The sequence below is a fragment of the Sinohyriopsis cumingii genome, chromosome 12 (genome assembly GCF_028554795.1).
Source record: "Sinohyriopsis cumingii isolate HCF-2022 chromosome 12, ASM2855479v2, whole genome shotgun sequence".
Taxonomy (NCBI): Eukaryota; Metazoa; Mollusca; class Bivalvia; order Unionida; family Unionidae; genus Sinohyriopsis; species Sinohyriopsis cumingii.
The window spans coordinates 100,731,328-100,750,691 of record NC_142972.1 but is presented as its reverse complement, the minus strand read 5'-3'; the positions used below and the strand labels follow the sequence as shown (position 1 = coordinate 100,750,691).

At 34.9% G+C, this 19,364-nt stretch overlaps 1 protein-coding gene across 1 annotated transcript in view; it reads right to left on the bottom strand.

Annotated features, from left to right (window-relative positions):
* Nucleotides 1-435: 435 nt before the first annotated feature.
* The window catches only part of LOC149787099 (TPR and ankyrin repeat-containing protein 1-like), a 59,747-nt gene continuing 40,818 nt past the window's right edge, over nt 436-19,364 (bottom strand). The window contains exons 17-18 of the mRNA XM_089976046.1: nt 11,482-14,258; nt 436-5,531 (exon numbers count right to left, since the gene is read on the bottom strand). Of these exons, the coding sequence (XP_089832172.1) occupies nt 5,430-5,531; nt 11,482-14,258 (2,879 nt within the window). The 3' untranslated portion in view covers nt 436-5,429. The remainder of the gene's footprint in view (nt 5,532-11,481; nt 14,259-19,364) is intronic.

Genomic DNA, 19,364 nt, shown 5'->3' with positions numbered 1-19,364 from the left:
TATTTACTATACTTGAAAAAATGACATAGGTATCACTTCGTATTCCGAAATATTTGGAAAGTCATCATCACTAACAAAGTAAAGGTAAAGTGCGTTGATTCATGCTACTACAGTATTTAGATAAAACTGTTGGCATGGGGATAATGAAAACAAAATTGTAAAATGACGTAAAAATCCGCAAAATATCACTAATTCGGAAGTTTAAAATTTATAATGTCTCTTTCAACTGTATATAATTGTTGTTTCCCTTAGAACTGCTGCTGCAATTAGACAAGCATAACTTACAGAAAGGATTGCCATGGTTTAACACGACCTCAGAGCTAAGAATTATTTTATTAATCACAGCTATCGTCTGATATAAACTATTACAATGAATACTAAAGTTGATGATAATTATTTAATGGAAGGATAAAATAAGACTTCTATACCACAGCGCACTTATCACACCATTTATTTCACAGGGCGTTGCTCCTCAACGACTAAATGATTCGTAAGACTGATACAAATAAATCTACCAAAAGTAATAACTTTGAAGGCTTTACATATCACAGAAATATATAGTAAATATTATTCATGATCGACAAAGCAGAAAAAAAGATACATGCGAAATAAAGATAGAGAATACACTTGTCAAAGACAACATTAAGATAATGAAATGAATGACTGCAAAGGTATTGTAGATAAGACCTCATATTACACGACAGAATGAAATAAAAGTGATAGAACATATACAACTTCAAGTGATGGAAGACCATGAAAGATATAAATTCTGTGAAATATATATTAGTGATCCGAATGTCTCTGTAGCTCAAATACATGAAACATTAAATATAACGGAAGATAACCAGATTTTACCCAATGTTTTAATACTCCTGAGGTGCCATTTAGATACCAATTCTTGTGATTAGCTGCACTGTAGAATAAAATGACATAAACACAGACAATAACCTCATTGTTAGTACAAGATGGACTGATGGACAGACTCCCGTATTTACAGCTTGAACCCATATGTTTGACTTGCGCAAGAGGGCTGTGAATAGCGCCCGCTCCACGTTTAATATTCCCCTATGCATGGCATGGGTGACTCTGGAGATTATTGACCAAGGAGTCTCAATGACCTGGACCTTTCATTCAAGGTAGACCCCCTTGAACTAAACTTATTACAATATATAGATTCCCTTATTGTATTATTAGATTTACCTTAGATCTTAAGGTATATGGTCTAAAGCTTGAGTAACCGCATTTTGTAAACATATTAATTCTTCTGTTAATCGCGATGACCTTTTTTCTAAAGATAAAATTCATTCTATCAAATAAAGCTTAAGTCATGAGCATTCCATGGTGAAGGTACATGTTCAGGAAGTGAAATGACAGTGCAGTAAGGTTTACAAATATTTTGTGCCATACTGAATATTTTTATATTTTCACTATTGAACGTCAGAACTGTGACAAATTTAATCAGGCACGGTTTACTTGAAATTTAGATCCATATTCTGACAAACTTTAATATAAAAAAAATCTCGTTCAAGCCGTTTTCAAAGAAATTTGGTCATGGTGTGCGATGTAACACTGTATAAACAATCTTCAATTATAGTTACAGTGACCTTGACCTCTGGCATTTTGTCCCCCAAATTTACAAAGGTTCTCTTACCCCAGGTGCAAACCAATATTGTGAGCTTTTTGTTCTTTCAGCGATAGTGCAATTAACTTTTTAACCTTTTACCCTTAAATATATTGCAATATCTTTAACCGCAGGGCACGCCACCGACACAAGATGTATGTGATGTAGAATTAATGTTTTCATCAATAAACCATTTTTTTCTTTCAGTCACATTGACCTTAGTATTATATCGTTTGACTCCATAATCGACAGCCTTCTTTTTAGCCCTAACAAAATGTATCCACATTTTCTGGTAATTTAGATGGTGGACAACTATTGTAATCGTGTAGTAACAAAACTAACACAAAACTAACACTAAACAGATGAAATGGGTGATTGGTGGGGATTACAACGAAATATATCTTATGTCTTACATGGGAATCTAACAATGGACGGCAATAAGTGTACAGGATATAGACAATAACCTTAACATTTCATACAATATCAGTATTCACATGAAATGATAAACATAGTGATTTACAAATAGTTCATGGATAAATTAAAACGAAACTTGTTATATCACTGACAGCAGTTAGGTAGTGTTGATTTGCGGACAGAATGTATGCTTATTTCTTCGGCAGAAAACGATAAGTTGGCACGTGGTTCACAAAATGGATGATACACAAGTTTAGGTACATAAAATAAAGCCATACTGTACATTAACATGAAATTAATTTAAAGATAATTGTTGGTTTGTTGTTTTATGGTACAGGAAGAAACGTTTATGTTAACAAGAATGAAATAGACCTGTAATGAAACACGAATGTCTTTTCTGCATTCTACTTGCAAAGTGAAATATCTGCGATGATGACAACACTAGCTTTGTACAGCAAAGATCAATCTGTTTGACTAGAACATGGCTAAATGGTATACCATAATTTCTTTGCATGTAATACTATGTATGGCTTGTTTTTTTAGGTTCTCGTCTCAGAAGGTTCAACAAATCTCACTAATTGCATTTTATTTGTTGATGGTGACACTCTTGGAAGAGAGAATATAGATCCAAAGCGTTCACTACATAGCCAAAGGGAAGTAAGTCTTTTAGCAGGTAGTCCAGTTATTGTCATTAGTAGCATAAGCTTATGTTGAGAAGAAAGTTATTGATATTATGTCAAATATTGCATACAATTTCATTACCGTAAAACAAGTGGCAATCCATTGATATATGCACTGATGCCAATTTAGAATGTCATGAAAGGTCGCATCTTTTATCATTCTCACGCATACAATTTAAAGCTTAAGAACCTTAACATCGACATGAAAACGGCATTAGTCCAAAGTATAGTATAGTGCATATATATATATATATATATATATATATATATATATATATATATATATATATATATATATATATATATATATATATATATCTTAAATGTTCATCTCAGCCAATTATAAATATATCTGTCGTGAAAGGGAATGGCCTGTATAATGTTTATTTCGCAGGGTGAGAATTTTGTTTTCATCCCTTGTAAAAAATACAACCATGCATTTTGCAAATTATTTTGGCAAAAGGAATCGTGCAAGGATCATAATTTTAAAAATAATTGACTACATTAAACTGTATTGACGCGAAAAGCATAATCCAAATAGCGATGAAAACCAGTTTGACGAAATTAACGACAATTTACGTACTTTGTAAATAAATTTATAAACATTCAAAATGTGGTCTCCAGTACTCATACCACAGTATTATTTTGCAAAACAGGTGCCTGTATTTCAATGCAAATATGGTATGGTTCACCCATATCATTTGTTTTAGTTCTGTTGAATGATCTAAACTAGGCTAGCTTGTCCACACTTGTACATTGTACTTACGTACAAAGTACCAGAGGTAGGAAATCACATCATGTATGTCAATAGTTTCCACCAGTTTCCAGTATTCAGAGTATAGTTTATACTGCATGGAATAACTGTGGTTCCTCTTTGTTTCTTTTGATCCTCTGTATTTTACAGAATAGTCAGGTATAGTAGATAAGTAGAACTATCCTACGTTTTCAACAGGTCAAGCAAATTTCGTCGGGTCTTAGAACATATTTTACAGTGGGACTAAGTTAATCTTTCTCTGTCTCTTTTTCTCTAATATTAAGGCGATACTATTTCAAATGTTAGTTATATGTCAGTCTTATGCACGAATGGCATATAACCTTCCTCCAGCGATTCTGACAAACGAAGTCAGCCGTCTCGTGCGCTATTGACATTTTCCTCATGACCGATCGATGGATAAATTTTGTTAGACCCCATTTGTGTTTTAAAAGTGGCATGGTTCTCGATCAATATTTTGCGATGAATAAATGCTCCTAAGGTCTGGTATCGTCTCTGACAATAAGAGGTAACGAATTTACAAAATGAGATTTGAGCTTATTTATGTGTCCAGTCATCTGATGATTTTACAAAAGATTAATTGTGCATCCACATCATAGGTTATATCATTGTCCAAAAAGTGGTGTAATACATAATCGACCATTGAATGCATACTGAAAAAATTATCAGGCCTAGGGATCATTAATAATGAGATTAAATTTTGAGACTAAGTTTGTACTACATGCATCAGCCACTCAAAAATTACGTTGCCAAAGTAACCGTTGTGATAAGAGGAAAACAAAATTATACCTTTTCTTAACATTCAAGCAATAATATGCAGACATAGGATTTTTACAGGTAAAAAGGTAAAGTTTTAGTAAATGTCACTGGGATAACTTGGTACGGTGTAGGAGGCCTGGACTAAGACGACAAGCGTAAAGCATTACATTGACATCTTTCATGTTTTGGTGCCGATGCGTTACTAATGGTGGGGTATACAATCATTTGGGATGTTATCATTCTGAACATGAGTACTGGTGGTGGTAATATGATTAGTAATTAAATGCGCTAAAAAATTCTTTGAAAACGAGAAACTGCAAAAAGCATGTAAACCCTAGAACAGCAGAGACCCGAACAACATAATTTCTAGTTAAACATTAAAGCAGCATTGTGACATCTGTTGATAGACATGAGAAGGACAGATGTTAGAAGAATAAAAATTATAAAATGTTTCTTCTTTTTAAATAAAATGAAACTGTCAGCCATCTTTATATATAACTATCAGAAACCAACCGTAATACTGCATCATAACAATTTACTTCTGTGACATAAGTCCAGGTCTCTTCTTTGGCAACGAAATATTTAAGATGTCTGAGATAGATTTGGAATGTAAATTTTCAAACAATTATATAGTACGTTACTACAACAAATCACTGCTGTGCAATTTTTACTCTGTTAAGCTTAATACAAAAATACTGAGATTCAGTTTAATTTCAACAGTAAAGTGTACTCTCCCTGTGATAACAAACAGTCATATAATTTGTATATCAAAAAGAAATGTTTGGAGGTATAGAAATATTCATAAGAAAATAAGTTCTATATCCCTGATCATCAAAGACAACCCACTGATTCAAAGTGTAAACGTCGGCACTAAGAGAGGAAGACATTTTCATTTCCTTGTGTTAATTGTAGTATATTCTTATATACTTTATAGTCATTTTCAAATTTTGGAAAATCAACACAAACATTATGAAATGTCCTTGAAAGTTGTCCAAAAGATGGCGTATGTATATCCAAAATGAATGTCCATGGGGTAATCTGATCAACATTATTCTATAATATCTATATAACAATAACATTGAATATGTATTCCATTGCCAGTTGAATTGACACATCAATGCTGCTGCCTGTTTCTATGCCACTTTTTCGTGTAATTTATTTTGATTTTGTGATTGCACCACCTCTACTCGTGCATGTCATCATTCCTATTCTCAACATCAAGGATGTTCATTTGTTCATGGGCTGGATTGTGAGTATCCTTCTTTCGTCTGTAAACATACATCGTCTGTAAAGAGAATCAAGTATCATACAAATATGTAGTTGGCATGTCTAGTTTTATCGGCACTATATAATGCTGAGGAAATGACAGAAGCCTTTCCCAAGGACACACAGAGGCAGTCAACTTTGGTTGACCTGGGTGATTAGACTTGGATTACGTATTTGACGCTGTACCAGCTGAGACGCTACAACATCTCCATCATAACAAGGATGCAAGTTGCTTAGTAATTATGAAATCAATAAATGCATGAACATTTAAATGAAATGAGGCATGAAAAATTAATTAGTTTCAAGTGAAAGAGTGAGTTTAAATACACTAGGCAGTGTTAAAAGAAATCAAAATTGAGTTCGTAAAATATATATCTTTTGCTTCCTATTTTAAATCACCCTAAATTTGAACCTCTTTCTGCATGTATCTTTGGGTGAAGTCTGCCAGAGGGAAAGCATTGCAATAGCAGATGCACCGTTAAATATGATATCGGCAGAGTTTGGGATATTTGGTGGTACTGATGATGAAAAGTAAACCTTTTATAAATTAAATGTAAACAATTGCCCTCCCCTTTACCCCCCACAATCCGCCAAAAGCAAACACAAAAACAACCAACAAATCGAAATACGAAAATAATATCACCAATGTCATTTGGGTATGTGCAGTTTTTGTTTCATGCTAATTAAGTAGTTTTGGGTTAATAAACTAATTTAAGTGTGCATTCCTTGCCTTCTAATACTGGATTACACTGTCATAAGGATATATATATATATATATATATATATATATATATATATATATATATATATATATATATATTCTAAGAAGGGATCAAATCCAAAATCCCTTTATTGGGTATTTGTTCTAGATAAGTCATTCTCGTCCAGCTAAGTGACCGATTCCCATGAACGGCACATCTAAGGATGCTGTGTATCAGCCGTATATTTAAATATTGCATAATGAGGAAGCCGTAAAGACCTCACGTGAGCACGCATATATTAAATTAAATACCCTGGTAAAAGCTATGAGTGCAAAGGCGAGGCCAAATAGTAGAGCAAGAATTTAAAATTCTCCCGTCCGGACCAAATCACCCTAACATTTGTCGGGCTGGGAACAAGGGAGAGTGAAAGGTTTCATCCTGATTTACCTACTCTCCTTGTCCTCTGCTCATTAGTATCTTGTGATCTCTTTTATAAATATAGGTCATGTGACCTATGTGCCATTTTGTATGAGCCTTAAGGACACTACAAGTTTACTAAAACTAAGGTCAACTTCAAAACGGAATGTGTTGCTTACATTTTTCCATTTCAGGTCCAAGCTCTTCGGGTAAATAATTATTTTGATACGATGATTGTTCTAAACACCATTTGTTGCCATTAAAAATAGATAATATTGACGGTTCATCACATTATGAGAAATGTAATTTCTCCTTCAAACATAAAATCATTTTGCACATGCCTACGAATTAATCCGATGTAGATCGGCGACATCCGTTAGGCAAACGATTTCAGTCTAAAGCTGGAACAACCTATTTGATAAGGTCACAGTTGTAAACAGAAGAGGCCGATATCATTTCATGTCGGATACAGTTGGTAAACATTATGTGATATTATTCCAGATTACTTTGTTACAAATACAAATAATGTGTGTAGGAAATGATGGAATAAAGGTCAAGCACATTGTTTACATGTGTATAAACTATTTGAGACATCTCATATCCGATTAAAAATGAGCCTGACTATCTCCCTTTCCTCCCGAAACAATTAGTCTGCCATGTACGAATTTTGTTATTAGATTAGTCACTGGCAGAATTTGTTGAATGTATGACGGCATTACGTTTGTAACACTTCCGAAAAAAAGCGGAATTACGAGTGAATTCGGCGACTGAATTAACAGCTGGCATCTAATTGTTGCTGTTGTGGTTGGTGTTGTGGGGTTTAACGGCATTTTTCAGCACAATATAGGCCATACATGACGGCCAGTATAACTGGTGGAGGAAGAACGCTGTAAAACCCCGGGAAGAACCACCGGCCCACGAGAAGCTACTAGCAGTCTTTCTCACGTACCGAGCCTGAGACTTCAACCCACGCAAACAGAGGTGAGATGGTATTGATTCGTAACGGTGAGGGCTTTAGACCACGCGGGACCCCTATTAGTTGTAATCTGAATATTATTTCAAAACAATGGTTAATAATATACAGCTTTTTATCCAATAATTTTCTTATTTCAAAACTTTAGTTAGATTGGAGGAATGGTAAAAAGCAGACGCGTTGGGGCTTTAATAACATATATCCACTTATATAAGCTTCTAAAATAGTTTGCATGGTTCTTCATGAGAGGATAGAGCCGAAGTTAGTACAGCACACTCTGTCTGTATGTCTGCCAAGATTAAAATCTCGGTTAATGAATATAATGGAAAGGTATCAAGTGTATTTGCCTTGGTATTATTACCCGCATATAAGAAACAGCAGTGTTACTTGGAAGCATAAACTGATATCACATTCTAAGGAACAATTATATTTAAACATTGTTAACTGAAACTCTTAAACAATATATCAATTCGCTTTACTTGTGGAATTGTTCTAAAGACACATTTCCACATGAAACAATATCCACCCTAATTGCACATTTAGCTAATGATACGGGACCTAACGGTACTTGTAGCTTGTTTGAATTGGCTTCATATACTTGAAATATACCTAAAATGACGTTTCCATAATGTGTGGATTCTTGAATGTAATATCTTTTAATCTAGTACTTCGCCACTCAATCTCCCATTATTATGTTAAATATTATTTATTGAGCAGCTTATCAAACCTCTCGGTCCTCTCCTTGCCTTAAACGTTATCGTATACATGGCATTCCTCGTTAGCTATTTAACGTGTAAATGGCTGGCAAGCTCATATTGTTTGGTGATAAACAGTCGCTTTAATACATGTCACCTGCTTCAAAGTTTCGAGTGTCACGATATGAAGCTGACTATGTTTCCTTTGTATGCACACTTTACGTACTTTTGCCATCTCCATATATACAACATATAAGTTTATTTTACCAATATCTTAGTGACCATAAGATCAATGAAACATATCATGTCTTTTCATGTGTCTTGTATTTTGGATAAAGAGTTGGGTTAGCTTAGATGGTCCGCGCAGTCCTGTGGCGATATCAATATACCCAGCAAACGTGACCAGGTTTAGTCTATTCTACAACACCATAATATAGAAATTCAAATATGTGCCTTATGTTTTCATCAAAGAAAGCAACACAACTATCCAATGTGGAAGAACCTGTATATAGCTGTATTTTCCTATCACATGGCCATTGTTTAACATTATTGACATTGAAACGAGTCACAAGTTTGCAATAAAACATGATTTGGGTCCCATCACATTAGGTAACTTGACTGAAGTATAATCTGTCCTATTATTTGGATGAGAACCTTGCACAATCAATCCTGAACACAAGACGTGTTTCTGTAACATTTGCACACATTGAGACAGCCATGTGTCTTAAAATACGTAAAAGCTGTCATGGTCGAAATGTTATAAATCGCACAGAATCAAACTAATCTCTGCCAAAGATCGAAGGGAAATATGAGGAGTAATATGTGAACTCACAAACGTTGGCTTTCATACCACCATGCAATGACAAATGATTTCGGTAGGCATATGAAGTAGCCCAAACTTTACGTACCCTATTTGTCACGAAGGACAGGTCCTTCTCAGTGCTGACTGATGTACATGATGGTAATGCAAATTACCTGGCAATGTTGATTACAGAAATTAAAATATCAGCAGAGCCCTTAAAATGTAGGAAGAGATGCTTCCGACCCTTTCCTCTACCTTTTCTCTAAACCCCATTCAAAACCTTAACTAGGCACATAAGTGTATCATCGTTATCTTTGGTATGGCTATGCATGGGGAACTTGACATAAATTACTGGTATCAAAAGCAGCTTCTTATTTGCCATAAATCCTGTTCGAGATGAAGACAAACAGATTCATGGTTACTGTTGAACCATAAACTACATATGTCTATAGACTAGCCATGACACCAACTGGTTCATGCTTACGCCAAGGAGAGCAGGAAACAATTTTCAAGGCACGGTTCTCCAGTGACGCCACAATCAAGAATTACAGTATATGTGGAATGATGTGGAAAAGAAACCCCATGTGCTACGTAAACACTTCATCCCTCTGTGTTAGTCTCCAGTTTTGATCTACCAACATATGAAGTAGATCAATTAACCAGAGCCGTAGGTGCAACAGAATAACTACCAGAATAGGCAGCAGGGACCTTATTTTGTGGAGCCCCTGAAGAATCATTCGTAAAGATTAGAGGTAGTAAGTGAACGTTTTACCACACCTTTGACTGAAGGCATCCACTGTCCAGGCCATCTGATTTGTGACTGGGGAGATATAAAATTAGATATTGTTGTTCAGTCAATGTTGCTGAACGAAGGTGGTTCCTCAGGTGTACCTCCTCTTGTTTGTGGTAAGCTATTATCATCTTATCCATATAGGAGATATGACACAGTGACTCCTTCTATGGCTGATATACACATGTAAAACTAGAAATATTGCCTGCATTTCCTAATTATTTATGTGCATAGCAGCGTCTTTGTAGGGCTACACGCTCCTGGCAAAATACCTCTCCTCAAATGTTATGTTCTATCCAGATTCTGATGAGTCAAGTCAAGGTATAATGTGGAAGCTGTTTTTCTCTATCAGAACAATTATGACAGCTCTGTTACTTTATCAGATCATATGATCTTAATCTATGACCTTTCGAGCTCAAAATCGGCCGGTCTGTTCTTTAATCTACACGCAAACTGCCTGTAATGCCTGGAAACAGCAGATGATGGAGGACTTAAGTTAATGTGCAGAACAAACATCTTAATATGATATGGTCTAACATATGGTAGTCATATAAAATGAGAACTTAGAAATGAAACAGGATATGTGGCCACTGCATGAATCTGGTTTTCAGCCTTTACATTGCAATTTTACTTTGGAAGATCTAAAGTTGGGAAATGGACCAAAATATCATATGTGCTCATGTTTCATGTAAAGAAAATTGTACATGTATCATAGATTACCGCAAGCTGCTTGGATGGAAATACACAATATTCATTATGTGTTCAACTGAGGTAAATTTATTGAAATTCAACAATATCCAAGATCTATGGAAAACGTAAATCTCTGGGATATGCAAATTTTGACAAGCCTACGCTTAACTAATTGCCCATGTCGGTTAGTGATAATGAATATCCAAACGTTCTGATACTGGATGCAAATGTATCATTTCATGAACCCATGGACGTATGTACTAACACTTGTGCCACGTCTAACATTAGCCTTTATTGACTTAGCAAGGATAGACTGTATAAAAAGCTCTCTCCTAAACAATGGGACAGCATAATATTTTGGTGTTCATTCCTTAAAGGAATATACATTGATTTTAAGTTTTGTCAAATTACCTCCAATCGTCTGTATCCCCCACGTATGGTCGCAATATTCCTCAGTCTTTGCATGTGTAATTAAAGAAATGAGCCAGAATATACAAAGACTATGACAGTACACTCAGATCTGGCCATGTTGCACCTTTAACCCTTTTACCATAAATGTCAAAGCTTAATATAAACATTCCGTTAGAGAAAATGGAAATTCTAGGTCAAACATTTAATATATTTACCAAATTTAATTAAATTTTCTCAACCTGTTTCCGGTTCTGCTTAAGAATGATCTAATTCTGGTCATCTTGCAAGGAGAATGAATGATACCCAATTTGTGTCTTGCCAAGGCAGTCGCTACATATCGTGTTGAATCACCAGGCTCAATACAAATACATGCACGTGATAGAAATTACACATAAGTTTTACCTGTTCGGATGTATGCTGAAGGCTCAATAGAAGTTTGCCTAAAGATATTAGTATACCCTTTTGAGACATCATTTCTAGTGGCATTTACCTGTATTTCACCAATATATGATTCATCACTGTCCAAAGGGGTTTCATCAATCCTGCTGACTGGAGATGAGTCAGATGACTGTGTGCAGCACATCACGTCAGGTTCCATTTCGAAGTCTATGCCTGTTATATTCTTATCAGATAATTTAATATTATTTTGATCTGTAGAATCATCAGAAAAAGTATCTGAACGTATCTCAAAATCAACTCTGCTTACAGTGCCTGACCTTGTTTGAACTTCCACATCTGAGACTATATCATTTACGTTTGCTACTATGCCAATGAATTTTTCAGAAGAGGTTTTGTCTTGAGACATCATAGGTTCCAATGATTTATCGAAGAAACTGCTATATCTTCTACCCAGTTCATCAGTAATATTGCATTCCAGATGCTCATTTTGTTTCTCTTTGATCAGATGACTCTGAACCTCATCCTTTAGGCCGAATACCATATTCCAGTTTGCCTTCTCCTTGGATTCAGAACCTAATTCCGATATCAGTCTTTCTCTTCTTACTGCGTCCATGTGATCTTCATAGTTAAGCTTAATTGAACCCTGTTGCGCTGAAGTACCATGGTTCGAAGAATCAAGGAAATCAGCTGAGAACAGGTAGGCATTTTCTAGAGTAGCTGAATGGACATGATCACTATTATTGTTTGCGTGTCTTGTTGGCAACCATCTGCAGCATATAAAAGGGTCTTTTCTCTCATTTAACAGATCAAATAATGATGTTCCCAGATCACGGATACATTTTGCTTTGTGTACAGTTGTCAGAGCTATTTCTAATCTTTTTGGACAGTTATTTTCTATGTGCAGTTGAAACATTGCTCGGATTAAAGAAATTACTGTTTGTTCTGATAAAAAAAATTCACCATTGCAGACCAGTGTCATGGACAGAACCAAAACCCTTTCTGCAACAGCAAACTCGAAACACTCGTCATTCGTGTCCAAATTAGTTGAGAAGAGGACTTGAAGAAGACTTGTACTGTGTGGTGTACCACAAAGCATATTCACGATGGACTCGAGTTTTTCCTTAACAAAGGCAGCTTTTATCTTACTGTTGCATACAGCCTTTTGTATGAAAGGTGCATCTGTAGGAAACGTGGCTTCAATAAAATCCATCAAATGCAGATAACTGACTGGTACGAAAAAGGATAAATTTAATTGGTCTTTGCTTTCCTCCAATGCTTTTGCTATGAGAAAAAATGACAGAGTAGTGTAAAACTCAAGCCACATTAGCAGGAACTTTGGGTCTGGTAGGATATCCGTTTTCTTTTCCCACATCAAAGCAATAAATTTGGCGAATATTTTCAGAGCTTTCTGTGGATCCGATTTTGTCAGGTGAAAGTAGCTGTCATAGAACGTGTGAGCCAGAGACTGCACAATCCATTTCCCATCCTTTTGCTGGCTCTTACTCTTGGTATCAATTTTTGGTATTAGGGCTAATTGATTCCAGTGATTGTGTTTGACACCATTATTTTCCTCTTCACTGAGTGCATTTTCAAATTCCAAAAGTTTTGCATAACAATCAAAATCAATATGGAACAGGTGACTACAAAAATAAATCATCAGAAAGATATCTGCAGATTTAGCAGCTGCTGTTCTAAATTTACATTTCCCTGATGTATCCTTTCTCAGTACATACTCCATGAAGGCTTTCAGATATTCATTCACCGGAATGCCCATCTTCGAACGAACGTCACATACGTACCCTTTGGAAAGAATATGCAGTTGTTGGCTCACTGGCATAAGATCTTGGATTATCCTTTCACAGGAAGTGAATTTGTAAATCGTTTCTTCTCCTTTCAGAAAGCTAATGTTATATTTCCGAAAGTACTTTATTTGTTCCAAAAGACTTTTGGAACATTTTTCTTTTCCTAATTGCCTCGCTCCAAACTCTATATTCTTTTGCAGTTCTATGAACATTTGGTCAATTTCCATTAGCTCGTCATATGTTCTTTTGTCATGGCAACGATGAAGCTTGAGACACGTTCCTACTTCATTATCTATATGTGGGCATGGACTCCCAACCTGGTTGTAAAGGCATTGCTGAACTTCATTTCTTATTTCTGTTATTTCTTCTAATGCGTACTTAAGCCATGTTTTGGCTCGGTTCAAAATGTAAATAGCAATTCTTTCATTAGCAGTTTTTTTCTCCAATTCAATTTCTACCTGTTGCTCCATCTCCTGTCTGGCAGGAAGCAAATCTTTTATCATGACTTTGCATCTGGGATTTCGTTTTGGGAAGTAAATAACGTTGTCTCTCTTAGTTGAAAGACCATAAAAAGTGTCATATATCGAAAGAAGTTCATTGTCAGCTTGTGTCGAGGCACAACCTAGAATATGTACAACTTTGAAAAGGTGATCAAATCCTTGGACAAGGGACTTAAAATTGTCTTTGGTGATATAGTTATGGGTAACAATCCAATCAACACATTCCAGCATCCCAGGCAAATTTGGAATGGGTTTCGATTCCAGAAACAGGGTCATGGCTTTTTCGACATAATATATTCTGTCTGTGAAGCCTGCAAGGAGAAGGTTCGCCTCTGCAGAACCATCTATATTTCCACATCTTTCAAACAGGTACTTTGCTTCCTCTACAATCTGCTGCTGATCCTCCATGTAAGGATGCTTCTTGTCTGGCTGCATACTGAGGACATGCAACTGAGCCAGTTGTGTCTGGGCAATGGCATTTTCATTTTGTGTCCTTCTGGCAGAGTCTACTGCCTCCATAACTCTACCATATATCAAAAGGAGTTTGACAGCTTTATCAGGTTGACCTTCAACACAAAAGAAAAACACAATCAGAAGAACATTATCTTGTTAACCAATACTACATTTTTATGTTAATATATATATATATATATATATATATATATATATATATATATATATATATATATATATATATATATATATATATATATATGCATGTATGTGTGTGTGTGTGTGTGTGTGTGTGTGTGTGTGTGTGTATGTATGTATGTATGTATGTGTGTCCAACATTTAATGGAGCCTCTTGCATTCTTTTTTTTACATATCTCCTGCACACCTTTAAACAATACCAGATTCATATGAATCATTGTGATTATAAAATATTATTGATCTAGCAAATTATCTGAATTTAAGATATAATGCCATGATCAAGAAGGTCTTATATGTCAACATGGACATTTTTAAATAATCATCATACCATTTTCGAATTTTTATTTTATTACTGCAGAGGAATTATGCTATCCGGCAAATAAATTGAAAACAACATACTGATTTGTAAAAGAAAACAAAATCCCCATGTTGAGAACGAACCTAAAACATAATAGGTTACTTTAAGAACAAGTCTTGTCATATATTTTTTATATTATTATTATTATTATTATTATTATTATTGCTGTTGTCGTTATTATTAGTAGTAGTATTAGTAGTAGTTTTAGTAGCAGCAGCATCAGCAGCAGTGGTAGTAATATGCACTGATGATTTGAGTGACTCTAAGCAATCATGGCATATAGTTAATGTTCTCATTAAATGTCTTACATATTACATGAGCATGGTAAATGCTGGTAAGAGACTCCACCTGGAGATATACTATCGGATATGTTCATAATACAGGGATTAAAAATGAGATGTGTCAGTAGGTGATTATACAGAAAAGAAAATCCTTCACATAAATATCAGATTTTATTAAATGCTCACATCTTTTAAATATTAAAACATTAATGCCAAAAATGTGTCACTTCTCTTTGTCCTCCTCTTAAGCAAATACTGCTCATTAAAGATTCTGACAGAATCTACTGGCCGAAACTAATATCCAGAAATAAATTGAAGATAAAGCCATTTATTCTTTTAAAACTGCTCAGTGCTGAAACCGTCAAAGCAACAACAAGATTTGTAATTTTTTCTACCTTGGATGTCATATTGGCAACTAATTCATTTAGAACTAATAAAACATCAATCGGGACAACAAAAACATCACAAGATGTCTAATGTTCCAAGGAATTCAAGATGTCAGATTGGCACCAGTTTCATTTAGGACCAACATGACATAACATACGTCTTCTTAAGGAAAATTGATATTTATCTGACATTCCATTTTGGGTAAGAAAAACATGTCCTGGTGGACATATTGAATATCAGCTTAGCATCGTTTACAACGTAGGAACAATTAGGCATCAAAAGAAGCATGCTGATGATCTGACCAGCCAATTAGAATTAGTAATAAAAAGATTTTCAATAAAGTTGCCATATTGGAGATTAGATCAGCATTGTTTCAACTTATAATCCAACCAGACATGATACGAAGTATTCTGGTAAGACTGTCATGCCACAATGACATTTAATTTTGAAGGAGTGTTGCAAATAAGAGTTTCAAGATGGACGCAATGGTGGTCTTATTAGATAACAGATCAGCACCAATTTTATTTAGGACCAAGATTTATACTAAAAAAACATCTAGCAATAACACTATTTACCAAATGACCAATTTTTGTTGGTGGTCATGTTGGATATTGAATCAGCACCACCTTTATCTTGGACTAAGACACTGTAGGAAGTCTTCTGGAGAAAATTACATGGCAATATGCCTTTCCATACACGAAGTTTAGGGATACCAGGGATGGCAGCCATATCAGATGTAAGATTGGCACCATTTTCACTCTCGATCAGCTAATTATTTTAAAAAGGAATTTTGTGAAAGTCCATCCAATCAGGAAGAGTAACAAGAATTTCAATATGGTCCTTGCGGTAGTAATACTAGATGTACCATTAATTTTTATCAAGGACCATGGGATGAATTTGTACATTTGTTCATGGTCAAATTCCATGTATTTCAGGGCTAATGAAAACAAACTTATGCTAATGGACGTATGTACGACGGTCTGCTGAATGACGAGGAATGGATGACAGACTAGCCATTAAACTATTCTGGTATGTGACCAGTACCACTAATATCGGCTTAAAATCAATAGTATATTTAATATTAGCTATGCATTTCTAAATGGATTTTCTCTGTTGGCAAGAGTGATACCTCACTTTAGGCAAATGTTCTACTGGAATTAAACATGGTCGTCATGATCATGTTGGACCTCAGTCATGAACCGCTAATAAATTCCACATTAGAAATAAATTCCACTTTTATTGTAATTGTACTATGTACGTAAACTTATGTTTACCCCATCCACATATTAGTTTACAACTAGAAACTGCTTTTATAAGGAAACAATGTATGGTGTGGTACATGGTGATCTCTTTGAAAAACATTTTCAAATCTGGTTAGTGACAGATAATTTTACTCAGGCATGGTGGGGGTTCTGTGTGATTTATTTGAAAACAAAATCTGCCTCTCAGAAGCTTTAAATTATATTCTTATTGTTTTATGGCAAAAAGTCCCAATTGTATTCATCATATTTCTTGTTACAAATTATCTTAATGTAAAAAAAAGTAAATACCAACTTCAACTCTCAAAAAATACCAGGTGCCACGCCCCTTTTGCAATTGCTCTAGTAATACTCAGCCTCTGACCCTCACGTATAATGCTAAAAGCCCTACAAAACCTTATCCATAGATAAGACAATACTTTCTTGTAAGTTACACCAACTTTCAACATCATGTAAAAATATATACTGCACATTGATATTGTTCGCTACAAAAATGTGCATTTGAAATATTCCGAAGTGTGATCTGATGCAGGGAATTGCAGCATTATGTTTAACTAAAATGTTTCTAAAGTACACTTATATCTCGTTCAGCCCCAGTTCGGTTTAAGAAACTGTAGTTCCAATACCCATGGAACCCAATGGCTCCTAACCAATCTCTCAAGTAAATGATATCTTCTTAAATTTTCATGTAGCAGCAAATCGATCGTGACATGATGTTCAGTAACTGTAAGTGCAGCCTATCCTGATTTTGTTCCAAGCACAAACAAGGATCTGAATATATATCCTATTAATACCCGTGTGCTGATTGTTTGAATATTCTAAGAAGCCTATTTTCCATTTCACCTCTTCAGCTGGATGATATTTCTAGATATTGCAATGATGCAAAAGAAAAGGCTTGAGTAAGAAGGTGTTTTGCAAGAAACATACAAGCAGCTTAAATCGTCTGCGAGACTCCTGTACAATGAACATTTTCCCCCCTACCAAAGAAACTGAATTTAATACCGAAACAAGTTCCATGCCAAACCAGAGAAAACAATTGCTGGATTTGACAGCGGTGATCATATTTGCATATGTTTCACTCTTATTATGTACGTCCATAATTTAAGGGGTATTTCTGCAAATGTTATAGTTTAAATCACAAGGGTTGGTAGATCGATAGTTAGAATAATAACAAACGATAGTCATCAAATTAATTACCTGTTTTTGACAAATAGTAAAAGTTTCAAAATGTGTCTTCTAACCATCATTTTTGTATTTTTCGAATGAAACAGAGTCTTGAAATACATACACAAATAAATATACCACTAATTAACTGGGACAAGTAGTTCTTTTTGAAAGTGAATTTTATTTATCCTCATAAGCAATTTGTAGTAGGTGTGCACTATGATTTTGATCGTCAAAATATCATATCCATGCAGACTAAAATCATTCAATAATAAACAGCTTATAAATTTAAGTACCTAACAGGGTAGAACTAGTTTTGATGATTTTAGAAAACATGACTGCCAATATAATACATTTTATTGAAATATTTCAGGTAGACAACCGACTGTCTTAATCCAAGCCATTTTGACAGCTGTGTGAAACTATACAATACATTTCCTTCCCACTGAAGTAATTTGTCTAAAGTATATGTCATTTATACAAATGCACTTCAAGTAAACGTTTTCAATAGCTTGGGACCCAGTTAAGTTTTATTTATCCTTACACCAATAGGTTGATGTAATTAAAGTGATAGGGTCCAAATAAAACTGTAATAGCTACATAATGACACATAGATGGATGAACAGTATTACATTATGCAATCTTGCTTTGCATGGGCATATATAAATAATGACAGGGTATTGATGACTGTGGCTGACATCGAAACAAAATATTTATTGGCAAATTGCTGAATATAAACTTAAATTACCAAGTCACTGGCAAGAGTCATGGTGAATAAGTTCCTAAAACAAACGAAATCAGGATGAGAGGTTGCATGGGCTCATTAACCACTAATGGTACAGGCCAGATTGGTCACCATGGTGTGTCCTTGGCCAAGGCACATTACCCAGATTTGCTGAATCACAAAACATTAAAAGAAAAATCTCACAAAGTACGATACAACCTGGTTCTCAATCAGAAGTTTCGGAATTATCGAAGATGTTGCAGATCATGATGATGTATCATCAACAGATGGTACAGGAAAGATACAGGGCCATAAAAAAGCTCAACTGATTGCATAAGATCTGTATTAGTTGTTCAAAAAACCTCAAGCATCTTTACACACTGCTATAGAAGTTAATTAATATATCATAATAATTACACCCAATGGCCCAAACGTTGTGTTTCTAATGATATAGCATCATTCCACATACATATATACAGTTGCAGCATGGGTCCCTTATTGTGTTTTGATGTTCCTTTTTCACTGACGCTATTCAAAAAATCTGCCAAACTGACAAGTAGATACAAAATTTTCAGTTCAAATTTAGGAAGATTGCAAATAAAAAATAATGTTTACTTGTACTTTATCTTAATTTGCATCCATTTGCAGGTAGTTCAATTATTAATATACTTCTGGTATTATTTTACCCATCCCAGCATAATAAGGTTTGGTAAATAATTTAGCCACCAGTTATATGGCATGTAATTATAATTAGAATGCTTTCTGTCATTTGATGTTGCCAAATTATGATTCTCACATTTTCCAGGGGCGACCCCTTTAGCACATTAAACTGCTATTCCTAAGCTTCA